Raw genomic sequence first — 27,529 nt, 5'->3', positions numbered from 1 at the left:
CGTGTCCGTGCATTTTCTCATGAACCATTCAACCAAAACTTTTGAAATTTTTATATGTTGTTACTGATGACAAAATAGAGGTCATGTTCAATAATGACGATTTTGACTTTTACCGTTCAGGCGTTATGGTTCTTGGAAGATTGTAAAATGGCGTTTCCATTCACCTTGTTGCATTTACTCATGAACCATTCAATCTAAGCTTTTCAAATTTTAATATGTTGTTACTGATGACAAAATGGAGGTCAAATTTGATATTGACGATTTTCACTTTCACCATTCATCAGTAATGGTTCTTGTGATATTGCTAGGACACAAATAAATATTAATAAATCCGGTTTGCTGTCGTTGTGACAGCCTCTTGTTTTATATGAATTAAGGAGGCTCACTGGTATAAGATTTTCAGAAAAAAATAAAACATTTATTTTTATGCCCCACCTACGATAGTAGAGGGGCATTATGTTTTCTGGTCTGTGCCTCCATTTGTTCGTTCGTTCGTCCGTTCGCTTCAGGTTAAAGTTTTTGGTCAAGGTAGTTTTTGAAGAAGTTGAAGTCCAACCAACATGAAACTTAGTACACATGTTCCCCATGATATGATCTTTCTAATTTTAATGCCAAATTATAGTTTTGACCCCAATTTCGTGGTCCACTGAACATAGAAAATGATAGTGCAAAGTTCAGGTTAAAGTTTTTGGTCAAAGTAGTTTTTGATGAAGTTAAAGTTACATCAACTTGAAACTTAGTACACATGTTCCCTATGATATGATTTTTCTAATTTTAATTCCAAATTAAAGGTTTGACCCCAATTTTCACGGTCCACTGAACATAGAAAATGATAGTGCGAGTGGGGCATCCGTGTACTATGGACACATTCTTGTTCATTACAAATTTTATTAATTACCTTTAGTAGCTGTTACTTTATCATATGGTACAAAAATCATTCCAAAAAACCAATTAGTGTTGGCCCCAGGTGACTTTTAAAATGTGTAAGATATCATTGAAAAAGCTCCAAATTATCTGCCTTTGGTGCAAAAATGCAATTTTTTAGCATTAAAATTGAAATATCTTTTTTAACTCATCTGTGACATATATTTTTTATTGTTGTTTTCGAATAAGCTGTACATAAACTAAATAATTGTAAAATTTAAGCGATTTCTGTAATTTAGTTCTTTTTTTATTTCGATATTACTGCTTTTTCTCCTATTAGTTCAATAACAAAAATGTATGCTTCTTTCGACGCCAGATTGTGAGCGTAAATGAGCAGTGACCCCATTTTTTTATTTCATTTTTATACGACCGCAAAATTTGAAAAAATTTTTGTCGTATATTGCTATCACGTTGGCGTCGTCGTCTGCGTCGTCGTCTTCGTCGTCTGCGTCGTCTTCGTCGTCGTCGTCCGAATACTTTTAGTTTTCGCACTCTAACTTTAGTAAAAGTGAATGGAAATCTATGAAATTTTAACACAAGGTTTATGACCACAAAAGGAATGTTGGTATTGATTTTGGGAGTTTTTGAACCAACATTTTAGGAATTAGGGGCCAAAAAGGGCCCAAATAAGCATTTTTTTGGTTTTCGCACTATAACTTTAGTTTAAGTTAATAGAAATCTATGAAATTTTGACACAAGGTTTATGACCAAAAAAGAACGGTTGGGATGGATTTTGGGAGTTTTTGTTTCAATAGTTTAGGAATTAGGGGCCAAAAAAGGGCCCAAATAAGCATTATTCTTGGTTTTCGCACAATAACTTTAGTTTAAGTAAATAGAAATCAATGAAATTTAAACACAATGTTAATGACTACAAAAGGAAGGTTGGTATTGATTTTGGGAGTTTAGGTCCCAACAGTTTAGGAATTAGGGGCCAAAAAGGGACCCAAATAAGCATTTTTCTTGGTTTTTGCACCATAACGTTAGTATAAGTAAATAGAAATCTATGAAATTTAAACACAAGGTTTATGACCATAAAAGGAAGGTTGGTATTGATTTTGGGAGTTTTGGTCCCAACAGAATAAGGGGCCCAAAGGGTCCAAAATTAAACTTTGTTTGATTTCATCCAAATTGAATAATTGGGGTTCTTTGATATGCCGAATCTAACTGTCATGACTGTGTATGTAGATTCTTAACTTTTGGTCCTGTTTTCAAATTGGTCTACATTAAGGTCCAAAGGGTCCAAAATTAAACTTAGTTTGATTTTGACAAAAAATGAATCAGTTAGGTTCTTTGATATGCTGAATCTAAAAATGTACTTAGATTCTTGATTATTGGCCCAGTTTTCAAGTTAGTCCAAATCGGGGTCCAAAATTAAACTTTGTTTGATTTCATCAAAAATTGAATAAATGGGGTTCTTTGATATACCAAATCTAACTGTGTATGTAGATTCTTCATTTTTGGTCCTGTTTTCAAATTGGTCTACACTAAAGTCCAAAGAGTCCAAAATTAAACTTAGTCTGATTTTAACAAAAATTGAAATCTTGGGGTTCTTTGATATGCTGAATCCAAAAATGTACTTAGATTTTGTATTATGGGCCCAGTTTTCAAGTTGGTCCAAATCAGGATCTAAAATTATTATATTAAGTATTGTGCAATAGCAAGTCTTTTCAATTGCACAGTATTGCGCAATGGCAAGAAATATCTAATTGCACAATATTGTGAAATAGCTAAAAAATTTTAATTGGAGTTATCTTTCTTTGTCCAGAATCAACTTAAATCTTTGTTATATACAATATACAATGTATATTCACTTTTTACTACCAACTGATAAATTAAAATAATCTTTACCATTCAGTGATAACAAGCAGTTTTTTTACATCTTAATATTTTATGATGTATTTAAATGAGTAGTTATTGTTGCAAACTCCATTAGAAATTTTAATTGAGATTAGTTTTGGAATAAGGGAAAGGGGGATGTGATTAAAAAAATTGGGTTCAATTTTTCTCATTTGAAATTTCATAAATAAAAAAGAAAATTTCTTCAAACATTTTTTTGAGAGGATTAATATTCAACAGCATAGTGAATTGCTCTAAGAGAAAACAAAAATTTTAAGTTCATTAGAACACATTCATTCTGTGTCAGAAACCTATGCTGTGTCAACTATTTAATCACAATCCAAATTTAGAGCTGAATCCAGCTTGAATGTTGTGTCCATACTTGCCCCAACCGTTCAGGGTTCAACCTCTGCGGTCGTATAAAGCTACGCCCTGCGGAGCATCTGGTTCTATTTAGTATAAGATAAAGTTCATTTATAGAAAAATATAGCGAAATCCTATATTAAATAAAAAAAAAATGATTTGGACCCGTGAACCCCCTTAAACAGGATTTTTCTCAATATCGCAAAAATCAAAATTGCATTTTAGTCATGTTAGTCTATAATGCCAAAATACCAATAATAAATGCATACAATGATTTCTGAATTTATATATATAGTATTTTGATTTGGTGAGGAAAACAAAAAGTCCAACTTATACATGTATGTACATTTTTTTAGCTGGCATGTCCATCTTAAATAAATCCTTACACATGCAGGCTCATAAGGTAGTAGTCACCAAAGAGACAAAATTTCACTTTAGGTGGACACATTATTCTGACTTTATGCTTACCTGTCTTTTTCCTTAATACCTCTTATTCACAACTATGTGTAGAAGCAGCAAATACCAACTTGGTTTGACTGGCACATGTTACCACAAGACCTATATGATAGGGTTCCATTATTATGTGAAAGTTATTCCTAATTAAGTTGAAACTCCAGGTACTGTTTCTAAAGTACTTATCTCCCGGTCTTTTTACCTATCTCATTGTCTGTCGGCCATTATTATGTTATGGATGGATGCCTTTATAATACATGTTATATTTGTTAAGAATTCCTATGCCTATGGGGGAAAAGAGATAACACATGATGCTTATTGTGTGCAAACAAAAGAAAATTTATTCTTCATATTAAATAATTTGATCATAAACACTCTGAACAAAAAATTTACACCAAAAAAGTAACAGAATTCCATTTATCTTTCCAGATTTTTGTACACAATATAGCCATCATTCTCGAGGAAAATGTCGCCAAGTTCTAGGCAGCAAGATTACATCTGTGACATGTGAAGTTAAGAAACAATTTATGAGAAAATTTAAATTTCCATATTGATCTTGAATGATTAAGTAGGCCAATAATATTTGTTGACAAATAAAGTTAAGAATCTTGAGTTAAATAGTTTTATTACCAGATCAGTCAAATGTACATTCATCAATAACTGTGTTCTAATTGTGTTTAAAAAAGGTTATAAAGAATATTTTTGTATACTTTTTTGATGTGTATGTGAAGATTTAAGCATTAATTGTTTACATTATTGGGTATATATTTGGTATAGAATAAATATATATTATTGCTTTAAGGCATAAGGCATTGTTGTAAATTTGTAATTCTCCATGTGTTCTTAAAAAAAGTCATGTTTTTAATTTAAGTCCAGATACCATAAAATTTAGTTGAAAATGTTTGTTTTTATTGTCTTTTTCATATTTCACTTGCCACAGTTATAGTTGTTCTTTATACTGGTATTGTATCTTCTGCAAGCATTATATATAATACATATATATAAAATAAACATGAAAGTCACATGTTGAGCCTAAAAATGTTCCTTTTGTCATTGTTGGAACCATTTTGAAGCGTACAAAAAGTATGAATACGTCTAGAGTTTTATGTTTGATATCTTTAGTATACATACATATGACATCACATTGTTTACTAGTAGTTGCTAAAGACAATGCAAGTTTTGCAGACTTTTTCGTTTATGTCATTTTACGCCAAAATATTTGTTAAATGGTATTTATTCTAATATGCTACATTAGAATGGACATTCAAAATAATTGGTAGCAAAAGCTCTTGTATATATTATATCAAAATGAGTACACTTCAAACAAAATAACAAATCCAAAATAAACAAATAAACATATAGGACAATTCTGCTTCTATTATTGGTACTGCGTTCATATAACGAAGTCAAACCAGAAATAGAAATGACCTCACTTTTGTTTACTTGAAATACATGTATAATAAGAATAAAAATAAGAATATTTTATTTCCAATTAAAGGGCCCTATAAAGAGCTTTCATGACATATCATACAAGTACATAAGATTAGACATAAATTACAGACATATAAGAAAACAACATTGTTTAATACTATTTAAAATGCTATAAAAGGCCAGGACAGAACCAGATAATATAGTTTACATCTTTAAAATATACCATTTAAAATCATATACCACCGAAAAATACGTGTATTTGTGGCTAATTTACATATATTTGAACTTCTAGATCTCCTTATCTCTAGGTTTTTAGATAAAAAATAAGATATATAAAGCAAGGAATATTGTAGGTGACAACTGCTAATTAGTGGCAGATCAAGGAATTTTAAATCTGTAATTATAAAACAGATTATATTAAAAAAAAAATTGACAATTTCAAGCTATAAAATCATATAATTAGTGGTGAAACCCTCTATTTTCTCAAATAAATCTAGAGTCATTATATAAGCTAAAACTAACTAAGATGAATAGTTTCAAATAATTTTATTGATTTAAAGCCCACATAGTTTTGAAATGGCAAATTTTATCAGTTGATCTATTTTAAGTGCAATAAAACCAGGAAATTATGAACATATTGAAGTGGTTTGTATAATGCTGTATCTAACAATAGAGGAAGGATGTTGGATTGATTTAAATTTTGAGCATGTGATCCTCAGTTGTGTTGACCTGATTTATTTTAGGGTAATAAGGAAATAATTAATATATATGATATCAGCATCCTTCCTCTTTGATGACTTTTAAACTTTGTACTCTCCACTGTTACAATAAATCATGTAAATGGTTAATATATTTAAGCCACCTGTTAAAAACATGACAAAATTATGAAATGTATATACTCCTTGTTTATCTACAAATGATCAGACAACCAAACCTCAATTCTTGCTGAGTTCAATGGCCATTTTATCTGTTGGATTAACAGCACTTTTACAGTTTTGGTACTTGGCAATTTGATATTTCACAAGCTTGGATGCTTTATTCATTAAGTGGTTGTAACTGGTTGACTTCAATTCTTGAAATTTATATACTCATTTTTATACGCCCGTCAAAATTTTGACGGGACGTATTATGGTATACAAATGTCCGGTGTCCGTCCGTCCGTCTGTCTGTCCGGCGTAAACATGTCGCACCGTAACTTGAGAACGACTTATCCAAATTTCATGAAACTTAATATAGTTGTTTCTTATAATGGTCAAATGATCTGTATACTTTTTGGTGAAAATAAGATTTAAACTTTTTGAGTTAGGGAGGGCACTTTGTAACTAAAACAGGGGTGTGTTTTTTTTCACATGTCGCACTGTATCTCAAAAATGTTTCTTGATTATTGCTTAAAACTTTACACACTTCTTAGTTATATTAATCTTAATATCTGTATACTTTTTGGTGATGATTCAAAATTTCATTTTTGAGTTTTTGAGTATTTTGTAAAAAAGGGGGAGGGTTTTTTTACATGTCGCGCCGTATCTCAAAAACGATTTATGATTATTGCTTAAAACTTTACACACTTCTTTGTTATATTAATCTAAAGATCTGTATACTTTTTGGTGATGATTCAAAATTTCATTTTTGAGTTTTTGAGTATTTTGTAAAAAAGGGGAGGGTTTTTTTACATGTCGTGCCGTATCTCAAAAACGATTTATGATTATTGCTTAAAACTTTACACACTTCTTTGTTATATTAATCTAAAGATCTGTATACTTTTTGGTGATGATTCAAAATTTCATTTTTGAGTTATTGAGTATTTTGTAAAAAAGGGGAGGGTTTTTTTACATGTCGTGCCGTATCTCAAAAACGATTTATGATTATTGCTTAAAACTTTACACACTTCTTAGTTATATTAATCTAAAGATCTGTATACTTTTTGGTGATGACTCAAAAAAAATTTTGTTGAGTTATTGAGTATTTTGTAAAAAAGGGGAGGGTTTTTATACGCCCGTCAAAATTTTGACGAGACGTATTATGGTATACAAATGTCCGGTGTCCGTCCGTCTGTTTCTCCGTCCATCTGTCCCTCTGTTGGGAGTAAACATGTCGCACCGTTACTTGAGAACTACTTATCCAAATTTCATGAAACTTGGGCAGAAGCTTCTAAATACAATCAAAAGATTGAGGAATATTTTTATTAATTTTTTTCCTTGTTTTTGTTGAGCCTGTGATTAACAGAAAAAGTAGGCGAGACACTGGGTTCTGCAAAACCCTTAAGAATTTTTGTTAAGACACTATTTTTCTGTTCAACTAAATAGGAGAAAAATAGGTAATATCGAAATAAAAAAGAACTATATTACAGAAATTGCTAAAAGTTTACAATTGTTTAGTTTTAAGTACAGCTTATTTGAAAAAAGTAATAAAAGACATAGCTCACCGATGAGTTAAAAAAGATATTTCAATTTTAATGCCAAAAAATTGACATTTTTGCACCCAAGGAAGATAATTTGAAAATTTGTAATGAAAAAAAAAATGTTTAAATTTTTTCTAAAATTTTCGTACCCTCATTCAGGAGCCTCCTTAAAAACTATTGTCACTGAAAGCTCAAAATAAAATACATTACTTTCTTCTTATACATATGTCTATACATCATTGTACATAGGTTTGTCCTGATATTGGTTTCCAATCTAGAGCCTAAATCAAATGATATAAAAGTTATTCACAATATGCTTAAAAGCAAAAACACAGATTAAGATCAAATTTGGGTGGCATCACTTTTATTTATCTCTTAAGTTGAAGTCCCTTTATAACGTTATATTGAAACAGGGGCATCACGTGTGTGTACCATGAACACATTCTCCATTTATTTTTGTTAAGTTTTATAAATTCTGTGTCTCCATATGCATTATATGTTAGTCAGAAACCAGTTTGAAATATGAAAACATTCCCAATTAAATTGAAAATAAAATACATGTCATAAACAGTTGACAAATGTTTATGAAAGCACAACATATACTGGGTAAAGATTTAAGGCGAACACAAATTTTATATCTTTGCAGATTTTTGCACATCTTATAGTCGGCATACAAGATCAAAAGTCAAAACAGCTTTACATTGGAGTGTATCTGCAAGAACTTGTCAGGCCAAAAGAAAAAAATTGAAACTGTGTCAGAATTTGACTTGATTTTATCTTTCTGTGAGTTAATTCCTGAACTAGATCAATATAGAATGGCAATTAAAGGATACATATGAATTTGTTGTAATATTCTTAACTGGTTTCAGTGTCTGGTATGTTTGAAATACTTGCTTGACGCAAGGGTATTATTTGTTTTATCAACTAAATAATATTTCCCCGTCAAAAAAGGGAGCCTGATTATTATTTGGTTGATTTTTTCCAAGTACTCATGGTATATAACCCATTTATCCTAAACATTCTAAAGTTATCACACTTTTATGGTAAGAATAAAATATTGTTGAAATTTTAATGTTGAAGAGTCTAAATGTCATATAATATATAAAAAACAAAAAACAAGATATATTAAAATTGTGGTTGGATATCCTTTGCATCTTTACCGTTATGACTAGTTTTATATGAAATGTCACAGGTTTTCTTCTACTTTTCTCATAATTTTAGTTTTTTAGGGAATATTTTTTTATTCAATTAACCCATTCATATGTTGAATGCTAGCTTACAATATTCTTGTAAGCTCATAACAAATCATTCTACTACTGTCTGTCTAGTACATTCTAGATTTTATATCCGTATTGCATAAGCATGTTTGGGCATGTATGTAAAATTTGCAACACATGTTATATTGTGTTGTATGGCATTTACATGAAACCACATTTAAATGGTGGGTTTTCTTTGACTCGATCATGTTAAATCATGTTGTATTATTAGTTACATTGTGTGTTACTGACCTAATAGGCTTATTGCTCTCACCCCATATGAAATTTACTGACCCCATATATATCGTATTAGGTCACTAGCACACCGTGTAACGAATTTATCTTACCGACTGTCTTCACATGTGGTATTTTGACTAGCGGCCTATCAAAGTGACCAAGTCTTCAATACTTAGTATTAATATCATACTTCCATTTGTATTTACAAATAACAAATGCCAACAATAGCAACCTTTAAGCTTTAATTTTTTTTAATGAATTTATTCCAATCGTTCATTACATGTATTTTAATTACTTCGTGAATCCTTTCAGATTTCTTTTTTTTTCTTTTTGTTCGGTCACTCTGGCTTCTTCCACCAATAAAAACTGACTGCCACAAAAAAGCCTAAATATGGTGCCCTAAAGTGGCGTTAAAACACCAAAAATCAAATCAAATCAAACCTTTTTTGTTTTGAAAGGGAAGTAACCCTGTTATGCCAACAATAACAACTTCTTAGATTTATTTATGTTTTATGAACTTATTTCAACCTTTCATCATCAATTTCTTCGTCTGTTGAATTCTTTCAGATTTTTTCTCAACACTGTTGTTTTTTTTATGAAGGGTTGTGGCATCATTTTTGTTTTGAAAGGGAAGTAACCCCTTACTAACCCCATATGGTAACTAACCATGTATGGTTGCTAACCCTATATTTTTTTATGACACCCTATACCAAATATACATAGTCACAACGTGTAGTCCTTTAACCAATCATATCTCTATAAATCTATAGGAGAAAAGATAAATAAAAATAAACCACTCTTACATTCAAATGTTGGGTCTTTTTCGATGCCCCACCTACAATAGAAGAGGGGCATTATGTTTTCTAGTCTGTGCGTCCGTTCGTTCGTTCGTCCGTCTGTCCCGCTTCAGGTTAAAGTTTTTGGTCAATGTAGTTTTTGATGAAGTTGAAGTCCAATCAACTTGAAACTTAGTACACATGTTCCCTATGATATGATCCTTTTATATTTAATGCCAAATTATAGTTATGACCCCCATGTCACGGTCAAATGAACACAGAAAATGATTGTGCAAGTTTCAGGTTCAAGTTTTGGGTTAAAGTTTTTGGTCAAGGTATAGTTTTTGATGAAGTTGAAGTCCAATCAACTTGAAACTTAGTATAAAAATTGTTCCCTATGAAATGATCTTTCTAATTTTAATGCCAAATTAGAGTTTTTACCCCAATTTAACGGTCCACTAAACATAGAAAATGATAGTGCAAGTGGGGCATCTGTGTACTAATGGACACATTCTTGTTACTCATATTACATCGTGTTGTTTATGATAATAGACCACATTCAAATGTAAGGTCTGTTTTTTACTCATATTACCTCATGTTGTATATGATAATAGACCACATTCAAATTTTAGGTCTTTTTTTACTCATTTGACATCATGTTGTATATGATAATAGACCACATTCAAATGTTTGGTCTTTTTTTGCACATATTACCTCGTGTTGTATATGATAATAGACCACATTTAAATGTTAGGTCTTTTTTTACTCATATTAACTCGTGTTGTAGATGATAATAGACCATATTTAAATGTTAGGTTTTTTTTACTCATATTACCTCGTGTTGTATATGATAATAGACCACATTTAAATGTTAGGTCTTTTTTTACTCATATTACATCATGTTGTATTTGATAATATTTATCTGACCACATTAAAATGTTAGGTCTTTTTTTTAGTTTATTTTACATATTAATGTTGTATATGACAATAGACCACATTCAAATGTTGGGTTTTCTTTTACTCTTGTTACATCATGTTTAAAATTACAATAGATCATTTTCACATGTTGGGTTTTCTTCTACTCAAGTAGAATGATTTTATATGACATTTCAATAGAGCACAGAAAGTAAGAAGAAAGAGGGACCATATACATGTACCACAAGGATTTTCTCATTCAGAAAAAGTTCTTTTTTTCAAATTTTAAGATCATAAAATAATTAATAATTGACATTTCAATTTTGTTTTCATAGCCTTTACCTTTGAGATAACCCTTACATGTACAAATAACTTTTATAAAGATCATCTGAGAGGAAGAACTTTGTTTTATACAATAGGGTTCTGATATCTTACTGACTTTAAAGATTAATTCTTCGTGATAGATTGAGAAAATTTAAGGCATGTTATATTGATCATAAAGGTACTTTATGAACAGAAAAATGGAAATGTGCAGATACAGCAGAAAGGAATTGAAGATTTAAATGAAGACTATAAAATTCTTAATAGACAGTTTAATTGTTAACAAACATAATACCTAATAAGACTGACAAGTTTTCAATTCATTTCTTTCCAGAGTTTTGCTCTTCTCAAGGTCGCCATTCTCGTGTTGAAGTTAGAACAGTTTTAGTTCGTAGTATCACCACAACAACATGGCGTGCACAACAAAAATTTTTAAAGCACAAAGACTTTTTCAAAGGACCTCACTCGTAATTGTCTATATTTGCAGATTTCTGTGTTGCAAACAGTCGTCATTCCAGAACTAAAGTGCGTACTGTTCTACAGCGGAGTGTTTGTTTTGCCAGTTGGCATGCTAAACAGAAAGTTATGCAGAATATAAGACCTTCTCAACTCAGCTATTTTTAATTGACAATGTAGTATATCCTGTATTGAAAAAAGCCACAATTTATTTATTCAAATATAGTGCATTCAGTTGTATTTGTATCTATAGTTTTTTTTTTGTATAAAAAGAATTTATAATACGTCAGAAATTTTTTTTGAATTAGAAATGATTTTAAGTCAATTGACTGTTTTCCCTACATAACACATGCATTACAATAGCTTAATGTTGCATTTATATACATACTGCATAAGTTAAAGGATTCTATGATTACATTTGTTATAAGTATCTTTTTATCATTAGATGTTTATTGTTGACTATTAGAAACAGAGGAATTTGTGATTACCATATATACATATATATATGTGAAATTTGAACAGTATTTTTGATGTTTTTCTAGTTATATTATGTTGATGGGTTGCTATTCTATGTTTTATACCCTACACCTCTTTTTAATAACTAATTGTATCTCATGTAAGATATTTTTTATGACTGCGTTTATACATCAAAAGCCTTCCCTGGTTAACCAATTCATCAAGTTAAAAAAATCTATTTTATATTTCATCAGCCAACATTTCATAAGCTCTTTAAGTATCATAAGAGAACAAGAACATTGATTTGTATTTGTTGTATTAGTATCTGCATATCCAGATTTGAGCAACCGCCCTCTCAAACTTATTCCTATTTAATAGCTCTTAAATTTAGATAGCTCTCATTGATTTTGGAATTTAACAAAGAAGTGTCATGTCTTGTTTTTTTAATTAATCATTTTGTTCTAAATGATAGCACAAAGATTAATTAAAAAAACAAGACATGACACTCTAAATGATAGCAATGCCTTTTTTGTAAGAAAAAGAGCCTAAAATGTCATAAATATAAATATGTCTCTATAACATATATATACATTACTAGGTCTTTAATTCATATCTAATATATTCAATCAGCAGAAAAGGTTAAACCATAGGACTTTACTCTCAATTGAAGAATCCAACAGCAGTTTCATGATTTTTACCAAAGTATCTGCCAATTAAATTCAACCTTGATTAGATCATGCATATAAAGACTTATTCCTGACAACTTATGTATGCTTGTTTCTCCAGTCCTCTCGACTATCTAGAGCTTAAAAAGTGTTAAATTTAATGATATTTTTGCAGATTTCTGTGAGGTCAACAGTTGCCAGCCAAGAACAAAAGCCAGAACAGCCATGCATAATAGTGTCACCTCTGTAACATGGCATGCTACCCACCAAATAAAGACACTTAAGAAAATTTCAATTTTAAAATAATTTCATGTTAACTGCATGAGATTATTTTAAAATTGAAATTTGTGTAAAAAATAATGATTGTAGTGTCCTGTATTATTCATAGAAAGGGTGACTTTATTATAATGAAATACAGATTTTTTTTATTGGATCATAACTTGGTGTCTTTACAGATTTCTGTGAAGCCCAAAGCCGGCATGCCAGAACAAAGGCTAGAACTGCTATGAACAACAGCATTACTTCTATAACTTGGCATGCAAAACAGAGAAAGAAAATGAGATATGGATTGATGGGATTTCCATAGTTGTACACACTCTATGTATTTTGCAGTTGACATTAGGATTTTACTCATTGTAGAATTTTAGATGACATTGGTTTTTTTTCATGACAGTATAAACAAACAAATCATACAAGAATAAAAACTATTTTTATTAGTCCCCTACTTATTTTTATGGAACTGATTATTATAGTCCCCTACTGACAATTCGAAGGGGATTTTAGGTTTGCACTCCGCCCGTCCATCTGATTGTCTCTCTGTCTGTCTGTCCATCTGTAAGTCCAGCAAATCAGTTTTCCTACACATTTTTTCTACATACTTGAAGATTTTTATTTGATATTTGAAGTATTGTTCTGTCATGACAAGTGTGAGTTTTGTTCTGGTTTGGTGATTTTGTGCAGAGTTGTGGTCCTTTGACTTTGAAAATTTTCTTAAAAAAAATCCTTTTTCCACACTTTTTGCCGTCAGTCTTGAAGAAATTGATTTGAAAATTGGTTTACAGTTTTATCATGACAAGTTATAGATCAAGTTTGAATTTTGTTCTGGTCTGATGATTTGTGCAGAGTTATGGTCTTTGGACTTAGAAAATTAAATCGGTAATCAGTTTTCTGCAATTTTTTCGTCATGCTTGAAGATATTTCCTTGATATTTGTAATATAGTTTACACCATGACAAGTTATAGATCAAGTTTGAATTTTGTTCCAATTCAATGAATATGTTTAACCGGTAGGGTAATATATATAATGTTATGCATGCATTTTGTCTGGACCTGATTTCTCTGAGTTTTGGTTTTGCAGTAATGGTTCATAATTAAACTGATATTTCTAGTAGTTAGCCTGTATTAAATTGAATTGATCAACTTCAATAAATAGTACTGATATGATTATATTGTAAAGGACTTTCTCTCTCTATATATATATCCCAATATACATATAAGTGATTGAAAACTAGTATAGTCAGGTTCTGTTAGTGGATTTTGTGTACCAAGCAGAAATGTATTTATTTTGATATTTTAACAGTTATTTCATGACCTCATTGGAATGTCCTTTGAATTTCAACTGAAAAATATGTTTATACTAAATAACCTTATACACGTATAAATAACATTGAAATTCTGTGTAAGATTTTTAAGGACATGGGTACCAATAAATAAGTTATATGATGGTTCTTATATATTGCCTACTTAACTGTGTGAAGACACTTCTTTATATTGACTTTTTATTTTCCAAAGTTAACATTTACACTTCCATTGTTTACCTTTGTGACAATTAATGAGGCTGTGTTTTTCTTCTGTAATACTGATACATATTGTTGAAGAAAATAATTTTCCACCAAAAAAAGATGTATTCTCTTTTTTTTTACTGCACAGTTTGTTTGAGACAGTTAAAAGAGTATAGAACACAAAATTAGTTGAACCTTTCCTCATGATCATGTGTCAGTCCATGGTCAGGAAACTCAGACATAGCGACAGATGTTGCTGCCAGTAGTGTTTTATTTTAATTCATTTGTATTTATGACTTGCCTCAGACTTTGGACAATTAAATGCTTGTTTAATTATGTAGAGACATATCCTTTGTTGTCCTTTTGAAAATAGTTTATTACTTGATAATCATTTTTTATGTATTTCTATTTTTTATTGGAAGTTGTATCATTAACATTAATTAACAGATTTTATTTTATTGTATTTTTTTTGTATTCTGGTAAACATGCATGTACAGTATTTCTCTACCACCAAAATTACAAAACATACAGTCTAAAGCTGATTCCATTTAAATATTTGGCATCACATAAAAATTTAAAGGTTATAACTTTTATTGTTTTACAGATTTTTGTGATGCCAATAGCCACCATCCCAAATCAAAAGCCAGGGCAGCAATGACAAGCAGTATTACCTCTATAACATGGCATGCTAGACAGAAAATTAAACAAGCCTCAAAATTCAAATGGAAATAACTTGCATTTTGGCAGTTTTTGTTTACTTTCATATTTTTTACCCAATCATCATAGCAATGAAAAAGTTATTTTAAGAAGTTAAAACTAAATACTTTTGAATCTGTAACATAAAGCTTTAATGTCAGCTATAAGATGTTTGTAGGGATCTTTTTATTTTGCACAAGTGCAATACCCTTCCTTTTTATGTCTCAAGAGTTGTCTTCTTTAGGTTTTTTTTAAGAGTTGACTTTCTCTAGCTGATTCTTCCTGGTTTCAAACCTCTTTATACTTATAGATGTAAATTTGAAACTTATTATTAACTGATACTTTTAACAAGCAGAAAATAAGAAAATATTATTAAATAAATATTTGCCTGTCAATTTGTTTAGGCTTCTTGGCCTAGAAATAAACAATTGAATGCTGTACAAATTATATTATATATCACACCAGCTATCAGAAAGGGTTTATAAATATTATTCAAGTCGATAAATGAGAGATTTTTTGTTACCTATTCAGTGTACATTTTGGTTTTGTAAATAAGAGATGCATATATTTATAATGATATATATATATATATGTATTGAAGATTTGTTGATATGTTTTCAGAAATTTGTCGAAATTTTGCCTGTATTATTTTTTGGCTTTAAGGACATGATTTATAACAAAATGTTCAAAACATTTTAAGCAATAAATACTTTTTTTATGCTAGTGGTGTGTTTTATGACGAAATGTTCTACAAGCAGATGAATTTTCAGGAAGAAATAGTAAAACTTGAATGTTTCCTACTTGGCCATTGAAGTATGTCAAAATGGGTATTTTTTCTATTCCTTCAATACTTATTACAAATAACAATAAAACTGTTTTGTACAGGTGACATATAGGTGTCACTGACCACCAATTCACTCCCTCGAATTTTATAGAGGTATGTTAAAGTAGTCCTACTCTGACACTGACTAGTCAGCTTTTGGTGTCATCGTTTACATAAACTCACCAACGAATGTGCAGATATGAAACTTTTGGTGAAAGAGAAATATATTTAGACCATTGTGAGCCCAAATATACTTGTCTATGAGTTTGCATTAAAAATTAATGCACTTCATAGTATACAAATAAAAGATTTCCATAACACCAGGGGTCATTTTTAGTAGAAAGGCAATACATGTACAATTCAAGATATCCCTGGTTTCTGTGCAGTTAAACCTCAATTAAAATATTACTGGTGAATATGCTGTGAAGATTGCAAAACTTGGTTGAATAGATAGGGATTTTGAATTGGTGGTCTGAAACCTATTCCTCTCTATCATTGTATGATAATATATGTACAGTTATAACTTAACATCAGATATATTACTGAAAACATGAGAAATAGGAAGGGTGTCACTAGCTAGTTGGTGAGGAACTACTTATCATTTGAGTTTCCTAATAGTTTGGTAGATTCAGTTTTAATTGCTGTGTAATTGTTAACTCTATATTGTTTGTCCTTTTGTCTTTTGATGGTTTGGCCATTGAGATGTCATTCATTCTTGACACATGACTTTGATAATTTAACCAGAAACTAGGTCCTGTTTATTGAACTTACAATCATGTTTATATTATGTCTAATTGCTGGCTTTCAGGTATGGACATTTTTAACCATATTATTAAGTTATCAAATGTATGCAAGGAAGAACTGGGGTACTATTTGTTAAGATATCTAATTGAACAAAGAAGTTCTCCCAAATGATGGAAATCTGCTTTTTATTTGTTCAGTTTGTACAGTCTCTTAGGATAAAAAAAAATGTATGTTATGAAATTGTAAAATTTCCTTTTAAAATCGTTCTTTAATATAAAGCAGGCTTGATGATCAAAGGACAGACTAAGGCAGTGCTCTTTAAAACCAAAGATTTGTTTTGTAACATAATTGCATAGGAAAGAAACTTCAGGACAACCGAAAACTCTCAAGCTTGTTCTGGACATTATCTATTTGATTTTATGATACTATTGTCCAACCTAGATAAATAAAACCATCATGACTCATTATATCCCCTTAGGCAGCAACCATTTGATTTTCTGGGGGGGGCTATGGTTTTTTTTTCTGTGCAAACTTTTTTTTTCGCCTGTGGCGAAAAACAATCTATTTTTTTCGCGACAAGTCGAAAACAATTTTTTTCTTTCAATTTTAGCATTACATATAGTAGCAGCTGAGGGTGAAACAAACAATTTTTTTCTCAGAATCAAAAACAAATTATTTTTTTCTCCAAAAACTGGAAACAAACTTTTTTTTCCAAAAAAAACCATAGCCCCCCCAGAAAATCAAATGGTTGCTGCCTTAATACCTTACTTATGACTAGGAGATGGTGTAAAATACTTGGAGATTATAATTCTTTTGTAATTCCTGTAATGCCAGTATATTTTTTTTCTGAGGTGTGAGATTTATTTGCAGGAAGCGTTATACGTGTATGTATATTCTGAACCAACACATAAATTAAACAGAAACAAGACATTGTTTGACATAGAAAGTTACTGTCACACAATTTTTAGTGCTATGCCAGTATGAAAGTACAAAAATTTGAAATGGAAAGTTGACAAAAGAAAGAAAATTGATTTGTGGCTGAAATAAAGTACATTTATAAAATATTTTGTGTTTTTAAGAAAAGTGTCTTTTTGTTGAATCAGGGAATATGTCTTTCCTAAATTTTACTGAGGTCAAATCATCCTTTTAAAGTCAAAAGAAACAAGTGACCGGTGAAAAATAATGTTCTTCCAATTCTTGAACCAATGCATACATCATAAACTTAGTCCTCTGTGCACGAATTTATCATTTTATTCGTGTAAATTTCGTATAATCGTTAATTTTTCTTTCAATCGGACAGTCTGTTGTAGAATATGGCAGGTAATTAAAGTTCGGGTTTTGAAGCCGAAGTTTAACGATTGTCACCTGTTTGTCAACAATCGACAAAAAATCAACAAAAACGCATGGAAATTGAGCACGTGTTTAACATTGTAAATTCAGATAATAGTTTATTTTAAGGACATCCATGCGTATTGTGATCACCGGATTTTTACGAGATGGGTCACACTGAGGTCATTTTGCATACGGAAAATATATCAGGGGAATTGCTTCAAGGAATTCAAATAAAGTAAACTTCTTCTAGATATGAATAAATTAAAGAATTTTCTTCAGAAAAAAGTATATGTACATAAGTTTTACAATGAAAACTATCCATTGAGTAATAAAAAAAACGTATGCATTATATTTTTTTTTGATTTGAGGTTTCTTACGACTTTAAATATTCAATAATGACTAGATTGAAAGAAAATGACTGTTGTAATGAACAGGAAAACTAAGATGCTAAAGTGTACAAGATGTAATTTGAGTTATTGTTAATTATTGAAACCTGTACTATAATTAAGTATTTGGTAAACAAGAAGATTATAAGAGTTGGATGTGAAAACGCATCACATGGTAAATCATGCTCATATGAATCTTCAAACTCAATTTTAAGAAAGGTGAGTTGATTCGCAGTTCCTGAGAAAAGTGTGAAGAAAATGTCTTTAGACAGGTGTGGACAGACTGACAGACAGATATAAAGCAAACCAGCTGTTTAGGATACTAGATTAATTCAGAAGCAAATGCAGATGTACATTTGTATATTGCAGACTGAGACTCCTGAAATCAGATCAAAAATGAATTTTCTCATTGCTTATCACTATCAGGCTTACTATAAGTTTCATATTGCTTATTTTACCAATCATGAAAAAAATGATGAAACCCATAATGCAGCAAATACTTCCCGACTTTTGTCGCAGAAAACTCGACAGAGGGATAGTGATTCGGCAGCCGCGGCGTTAGCTTACTTCTTAAAACCTTTATATTTTAGAAGTTGGAAGACCTGAATGCTTCATACTTTGTATATTATTAGTACAGTAGTTAATTTGCCTTATGTTACAAATTTTTCGTTTGTCACATGTCCATTGTCTTGACCTCTTTTTTTTTGGTTCAGTGATTACTTGTAAAAAAGTTAAGATTTTTTTGTAATGTTTAAATTTCTCTCTTATGATTAAAAGGATAAACTGTATTACTATGTCCATATCTTGCAAGGTCCTCATGCTTGTCGGACAGTTTCACTTGACCTCGACCTCATTTCATGGATCATTGAACAAGGTTAAGTTTTGGTGGTCAAGTCCATATCTCAGATACTATAAGCAAAAGGTCTAGTATATTCAGTTTATGGAAAGACTGTAAGGTGTACATGTCCAACTGGCAGGTTTCATCTAACCTTGACCTTATTTTCATGGTTCAGTGGTCATGGTTCAGTGGTTATAGTTAAGCTTTTGTGTTTTGGCCTGTATTTCTTATTCTGTGTGCAATAGGTCTATATTTGTTTTATGGAATGATTGTAAGGTCTATGTGTCTAGCTGTCATCTGACCTTGACCTCATTTTCATGGTTCATGCTTCTTTTAGAGAAACAATGAATGGAATGAAACCAAACATGGCATGAATGTTCCTTATGAGGTGCTTACCAAGTGTTGTTACTTTGCAGTCGATCTATCATCCAAGATGGCTTCCAGCGGGGGACTTAGTTTACATAGGACGCTATGGAAAATACACATAAATGTTCTTTTAAAGAACCACTGAATGGAATGAAACTAAACATGGCATGAATGTTCCTTATGAGGTGCTGACCAAGTATTGTTACTTTGCAGTCGATCCATCACCCAAGATGACCGGCAGTGGGGGTTTAGTTTAACATAGAACCCTATGGTTAATGCATACAAATGTCTTCTTTTAGAGAACCACTGAATGGAATGAAACAAAACATGGCATGAATGTTCCTTATGAGGTGCTGATCAAGTGATGTTACTTTGTAGTCGATCCATCATCCAAGATGACTGCCAGTGGGGACGACTTAGTTTAACATAGTACCCTATGGGAAATATATACAAAATGAATGTCTTTTTTTAGAGAACCACTAAATGGAATGATTTACTGTTCAAGATGGCCACAAGGATATTTTATTAAATTACGGGATCAATATTAAACCAATTTGACTTCAATCGTTATTTTGGGATTTGTTTTAATTTTTATATTTTTATATGATTTCCAAAACCAGTAGAGTAGAAAAAAGTAGAGTCATGTAAGCGACACAGGCTCTTAAGAGCCTTTAGTTTCTTCTTCAAAATGTCTCCGTAATAATCTATATACTTGGGACAAACACTTGAACCATACTTGATTATTGATATAAGTTCGTAGCGGATCCATTTCTGATATGACATTGAAAAAGCTACAGGCCGGTAACATGTGCTCATGGCGCAGCTGTTTATTCGTTTTTTTGTTGTTTTTTTTGTTGAATATTTGAAAGCAGAACGATGTTAAAGTCCAATTCTATATTTTAATATCGAGCATGTGTCTGGCAAAGTCTGCAGTATAAATTCTCTTTGTGCGCGTCTGGCGTAGTAAATTATAATCCTGGTACCTTTGATAACTATTTACACCACTGGGTCGATGCCACTGCTGGTGGACGTTTTGTCCCGAGGGTATCACCAGCCCAGTATTCAACACTGCGGTGTTGACATGCATATCAATAATGTGGTCATTTTTATAAATTTCCTGCTTACAAAACTTTGAATTTTTCGAAAAGCTAAGGATTTTCTTATCCTAGGCATAGATTACCTAAGCCGTATTTGGCACAACTTTTGGGAATTTTGGATCCTCAATGCTCTTCAACTTTGTACTTGTTTGGCTTTATAAATATTTTGATATGAGCGTCACTGATGAGTCTTATGTAGACGAAACGCGCGTCTGGTGTACTAAATTATAATCCTGTTACATTTGATAACTATTTGTGTCACATTGAATTTTTTTTAGCATGTCCTGTTTGCATTTTAATCCAAATTTGAAAGCTCTTAATTTTTCAGTTGGTAACTGCCTGTAATGACTTTAAAAAAAAACTTATTTTTATGTTTTCTATATTTCCAGTATTTTGTACATCATATGGTCGCCACAGTAGACCAAAAGTCAGAAAGGCAGTTTGTGACTACATATGTATTGCAACATGGAGAGCAAAGCAAAAACTTCTAAAGAATTCAAAAACATATCACGAGAAGCAGTTTTGAGATCATTTATATCTGGATACTCTGTCATCCAAGTAATATTTTATAACTTGTATGTTGGTGAACTGTTATCATAGTCTAATAGTAACTAGTTGTAATGGGAATGGATTATACAATTTCTTTTGTCAGTAATTAAATGTAGGTCTTTCCACTTCTCCGTTGAAAGACCTATTGGTTTTGTTCTGTTTTGTTCTGTGTTTATTGTTTTGTTTTGCCAATTTTTTTAGCTCACTATTCACTATGGCTAAAATGGAACATAGGGGTAAAACGCATTTTTTGTTGCTTTTAAGTAAGACATGACAAATTCAAAGAACATTTAAACTGAATTTTTAAGCCACTCATTAATGTATATTGAAAAGCAAAAAGAATCATTGATGAAAGATTTAAGCAAAAAATTACAGGTGAGCAATTCAGGCTCTGGAGAGTCTCTTGTTTCTTACACTGTATTTTTGTTTCAAAAGATGCCGCTTTGTATGTAATATCATACAGTCTATACGCTTTAGAAACTGACCCTAATTTACCCTTTTCTGTATAAGAGTTATCTCCCCAAACACTGTTTTTCTTGTTATGAGAACTCCTTCGAAACCGTGGGAGAAAGCGACAAATATTTTTTTTCTAAAATGCTCATATCCTCAGGCCACACTTAAAAATATTTTGGTTTGCCCAAACCCTACCCAAAGGTTGAGACAGTGGGTAGGTAGGTAGGCATTTTCTTTCTTTTTTCAAAAAAAGAAATTGAAGTATCAGATGTTTATTAGTCTTTATGCCTATTTGATTAAAAAAAAACTTCTTCAAATCTGGACATTAAAAGAATTTGAGTAGGCGGTTTTTTCTGGGTAGGTAGCGTTTGGGCAAACAAACCTGTTATTTCTTATGGCCCCAGGATGTTACGTTTTATTTTGAGACTGGAGACTCCATATGAGAGTTATTCCCCTTAAGCATTTGATATAATGATATAATTCTTCTTTTGTATACCCCTTTCTAACAGGCCGAAATTTTATTTTATACATGATAATCTAAAACAAATAGAACACTTTAGTTATTTCCCAATACAGCAAGAACTTGTTTGCTTAAGGTAGCACAGTACAAAGATTTTTCATTTCCAATCAGACATCTTAAAACTGATGTAATTCCACTCATCCTTCTTTTAATTTTATAAATGAGGTACCAAAAGAAAGAAGACACAGTTTTGGAGGTCAAGCTGTGTTGTACAAGAATCTATAAAATATTTTGGGATGCTATGAAGAACAAAGAAGCTAAATTCATTCAAGTGTGGACATCACAATATAGCAACTAATTACATAACAATTGATTATGTAATAATTATGTCATAATGAAATTATCATAATTTGGAAGATTAATCTTTCTTCTTTCTTTTGGTACCTCATTTATAAAATATAAAGAACGATGAAATGAATTACATCAGTTTAAAGTTGTGTGATTGGGAGTGAACAAATCTTTGTATTGTGCAACCTTAAAGCAGTCGCTTTTTAGCTGTCCAGTTCTAAATCTCATGTTAATTAAGTCGTTTATTTTTTTACTCTTTGTCTAAATGATTGTCCTGATTTTACTAGTATCTGAAATAATTGCCTATTGATGAATAGATTTATGACCACTTCTCTAGTTTATAATGAAATTTTAAAGTGCTCTAATATCAAAACAGCAAAAAAGGAACGTGCCATTTTGTTTACTCAGAAGTCATGAAAAAACCTTAACAATAATAAAAAAAATCAAACTAAAAAATCGTGCAGCTCAAGTCGAAAGCACATTAGAAGGTGTACTTGATTGGTCCATATTTATACTTTTTTTAGTAAATCTTTAGTAGCACTGAATGCAATAATCTTCTATTATACACCGAAATTGTCAAATATAAAAGTACAAGCGGAAACGCTGTTAACTTTCTACAAAATAATTAATTGTTCAGCATCGAATTAATAAAAGGGTACAACAATCCGTAACCAAGCAACAATCATTGATCTATGATGTCAACTGGTATTTGATGGATAGCTGTCTCATCGGCAATCAACATACTACATTTGCAATATCTCCAGATTTTTATTACGATTTCATAATGTTCGTATTTTTATTTCAAACTTCGACAATGCTTCAGTATGGTTACTTCGAGCGTTGACATATATAGATACATGTAGAATATAGTTGGTCAATTTGTGAATGACCTTGGGTGTTGAGGTACTAGTCATTCTTCAAGTGACACCAGATACCTGATCACCACTCGTAGTTTGAAGGTGTCGGCATTGTTCTATATTTTTGTGATTTATATTTTCTATGTAGTGTGTTTTTGGAAAGCCAAACATATAAAATTATCTCGCGTATCATGATCGGTAAAGCTAAACCATATTAGCCAAAACTGTGTCGGAATGGAATTGTAACTTTACTTTCAAGTTCATCAATCTGATTTTTAATTACAGATATAAAAAAAACTATAAGACTAAGAGGATGTGTGGCCGAGTGTTCTATGTTGTTCATTTACAGTGATCACTAGCTTGTCAAAACTGAAAAAGTTCGAGTTTTAATCCGCTTTTGGGGAACTCTGGATTTGCTAGGATTAACAGTATTCCAGTCGGTGGTTACCGCCAGGTACTTCAAAGTTCTCCCACGACAAAAGCTGGTCGTCATTCAGAGGCAAATCAAAAATCTTTATAAAGGGGTGGCGTGATTCCATAAACGGGGAAATATATCAGGACCATTTGATGCTAAAAATGAAAAACTTTACAACCACCTTTGGCAGTCCGCCACTGCCATTATATACTATTTAGTGTGGTGCCGCGTACACCAAACATCAACGCGTTTAGATGTAAATACTTAAAATGCTCTGTTCTTGAGGGATGAAATCAATATGTAAACATAAATATATATCTGCAAATTTATAAATATCACATTGTTGGGCTGTTATTTAGACAAATTATATATACAGAATGTTTTCAACCTTGTATCACCATCACTGGTGATCCGATAGATAAAATGTGTCGCAGAGTTGTCACTGCATGTTCAGACATTTAAACGATGACAATCAATCATTGAATTACATTTCGTGATCCGAGTTAAATATAAAGCTTATGTTATCCCACATGAATTAAATTCGGTACACTCATAGTAACGGAATTTTCAGATTCAATTTACTACTGATGTTTAACAATATTGTCGCCGTATTATAGATTTGTTAGAAAGAAAAAAATATTCGCAAAACAGATGTTTTAAGAAAACATGGCTGTGGCATATATTGAGTGTTTACCTGTTAAAGTCATAAGAAACCTCAAATTAAAAAAAAATATGCATCTGTTTTTTATAACTAAATGGATAGTTTTCATTATACAACTTATGTTCATATACTTTTTTCTGAGGAAAATTCTTTAATTTTCCACATTTAGAAGAAGTTTACTTATTTTTAATTGCTTGCTTCCAGCAAGCAATTCGCCGACATATTTTCCGTATGCATAGTGACCCGAGCGTAACCCTCCTCGTAAAAATCCGGTGATCGCAATACGCATGGATCTGTCATTGAAATAAACAAATATCTGATTATACATGTTAAAAACGTGCTCAATACCCATGCTTTTTGTGATTTGTTTACTATAAGGTGACAATCGGTAAAACTCGGCTTCAAAACACGGCATTTAATGAGCAGCCATACTTATTAAATCATGACAAACAGAGAGAGAAAAAAAAGATGATTATATGATATATTTGCGAAAATAATGATAAAATCGTGAACAGAGGTCTAAGTTTATGATATATACATGCATTGGTTCAAGAATTGTATAAACATTATTTTTCACCACTCACTCGTTTCATATGACTTTAAAGATTTTCCTTTCAGAAGATTAGCATAACAGAAACCCAATAATTTTCAGTTGCTATAAAAAAAAATGTACATTTTTGACAAGAGTTTGTAGTTAGACGGTGATGTATTTAATGTTTTTGCAGATTTTTGTGAGTCCAATAGTCAACAAACCCATACAAGAGCTAAGGCCAGACGAGCTATGCACAATAGTATAACTTCTACAAGATGGCATGCTAACCACAGATTGAGATTACAATATCATGATTAGGAACTAATTATGCTGTCAGGCAATTCATGCTTATATTCTTACAACACAATGATCTTATTCGACCGTAGATCTGGAAGTACATCTTACAGGAAATAGTTAACGATAATATGAAAGTGTATGTTTAAAATTTTTCGTCACTCACTTGTTAGCCTTTTCGTCATTTTTCGGTTTTTGCCTTGTTAGTGTGACTTCGACCAACGAGTTTGAATATCCTTTTCCGCCTCGTTTTTAAAGATCTAACTACTTATCTAACAAAGTATAGAAAGAGGACACGGATCCGAGTGAATGAAACGCATAAACATTAACGATGCGTCCAGATTTGAATTTCAACGGCTTAAGTCTGTCAGGTCAAAGCATGCTCGAGGCCAAAACATTTGAAAAATCCAAAACCAAAATGAACAAAGAAAGAAAGCTAAACCAAGACAAGGAATCAGATTTCAGTGCATCCTTTATTTGAATTATAAAACATCGAATATACATACAATCAATATCCGCATTTTTATGTCAGTACTTCGAATATCTGAAGAGATTATTGATGACTTGGTGAAGTCTGGTGTTCAATTTCTTTCAAATTGAAAGGTTTTTATGCATAGATTGGACCAGATTAAATTTGCCATTATTTATTCATCATCCAAGCACGAACTTGTAGCAAAAAATAATCTCTGTACATTATTAACCTCAGTTTCAGGTATAGAGGACTGGTGTGATTTTTTTTCTCGGTGACAAGTGCTTTTGGCCATCCCTAAGATCTTCCGATGTTCAGTACTTTAGTACTTTGATTGCTCTTTTTGTTGAGAGGCAGACAGACAGAAAGACATACCAGAGGTGATTTAGGGGTGGGGCAAGAATTCTGGGCCACCCTTTCGTTGGAAAAAAAATTGTTATTTAGAGAATCACTGAAGAATAATTTACTTGAATAGGTCCCCTCTTAAGCGTTCAGTTGGCCCCACTTATGAATGTTTCTGGAACCACCACTATATACAATTATCAGTTAGTTAACATATTAAAAAAAAAAACATTTTAAACAGATTTTTATTTTTTACATACAATAAAGGGACGACATAAAAAAATCAATGAAGGATAAAAAACTTAATTCAAATAGTTTAGGGGGGGGGGGTGTTACAAATTGCTGCAAGTTTAATTGATATATAATTTATATATATTCTTATTGGTCAATCAATTGTTCCCAAATTAAGTTAAAATGCGGTTTTTATCCAACGCAATCATGAACGTTGTTTTCAATTTAGACTTGTTTATATTTTTATATATTATATATTGCAATGCATATTTAACATTGTTATGCTGATATTTAGAGTTGTAATATATGTATTGTAGTTTTATTTTGCACCATAATGATTATGAATTGTACCATGGAATATCGTTTACCGTGAACATTGTAAGTAACTTTTTTGTAAATTTAGTGTTAAAACAACTGAAATGATTGTACATTCAATTAAATAGTGGATTTTTATCTCTCCTGTCTCTTCGTCGTAAACATTTAAAAAAAATATCCTCTTTTTATTCATGTTTTATAAATGATGTATCATGGTAGACACTTTATAGATATTGATCCTTTAATGGGGCACTAGCTTTGATTTCAAAAAGTTTTATTCTATCAACCCTTTTGCAATTTACGTTGTGTAAAATTAATGTAGATTTTTAACCAGAAAGTGGTGAAATATATATGAAAACAAAACTTTTCTTTCAAATATTTCGAATCATATAATGTAATTATATGTATACACAAAATGAAATGTACTTTAAAACTATAATTGTATTTATTTCTAACGCCAATGCTATAAATTTCTTGATAGAAATTGATCTGTTTTACCAAGGAATAGTTCTTCTTTATTGTATTGTTTACTACATATCAAACACTGATGAAGAGCACACTGTTAGTGTTAGCCCGACACACATAACCTTATAGACATTATTTTAGACGAATCGTATGTATGTGGTAGTTGAACCATCAAGACTTAATAGTCATTTACAAAGTATTAATCTTTTAAATTCTCATCTATAATACTAAAATAACGAGGTCCAATTTGTCAGCCGTCATGGGGAAAAACAACAAATCAAAGAATTCAATCTTAATATATTTAGCCAATATAGGACAATGGTGTTGATTAAAAATTACACCACTCCAGACCCTTTTGTTTTCCACATAATTAATATTGCCAATAATAACAAGTTCTGGGTCGAATCCGATACCGATACCAATAGTATATTCACCTGTTACCTATTAACTTATCTGTACGTTCCGCATCTGACAGGCGCACCACGAAACGGTGTATTTCGGATTTTGCTATATACACTGGTCATAATCACAGGGTTGACACTACTAAATTCAATCATTGTCAAATTGTTCCATATTGTAGTATTTTAAA

General features: G+C 31.2%; 1 protein-coding gene across 20 annotated transcripts in view; it reads left to right on the top strand.

Moving 5' to 3' along the window:
- The window catches only part of LOC139510146 (serine-rich adhesin for platelets-like), a 69,544-nt gene that overhangs the window by 32,695 nt on the left and 9,320 nt on the right, over positions 1 to 27,529 (top strand). For 2 of the 20 annotated variants that reach the window (XM_071296473.1, XM_071296469.1), the window contains exons 6-7: positions 20,939 to 21,107; positions 25,018 to 26,538. The exons of 1 other annotated variant lie outside the window; for it this stretch is intronic. In XM_071296473.1, coding sequence (XP_071152574.1) covers positions 20,939 to 21,075 — 137 coding nt within the window. In that variant the 3' untranslated portion in view covers positions 21,076 to 21,107; positions 25,018 to 26,538. Of the gene's footprint in view, positions 1 to 4,005; positions 4,250 to 8,051; positions 8,189 to 11,244; positions 15,688 to 20,938; positions 21,253 to 25,017; positions 26,539 to 27,529 lie in introns of those variants that run through there. 17 more of the 20 variants (XM_071296483.1, XM_071296482.1, XM_071296480.1 and 14 more) reach the window with 11 other exon arrangements.

Source organism: Mytilus edulis, chromosome 2, assembly GCF_963676685.1.
Source record: "Mytilus edulis chromosome 2, xbMytEdul2.2, whole genome shotgun sequence".
NCBI lineage: Eukaryota > Metazoa > Mollusca > Bivalvia > Mytilida > Mytilidae > Mytilus > Mytilus edulis.
The sequence above is the reverse complement of the archived record's forward strand: the minus strand, read 5'-3'. Positions and strand labels throughout refer to the sequence as shown.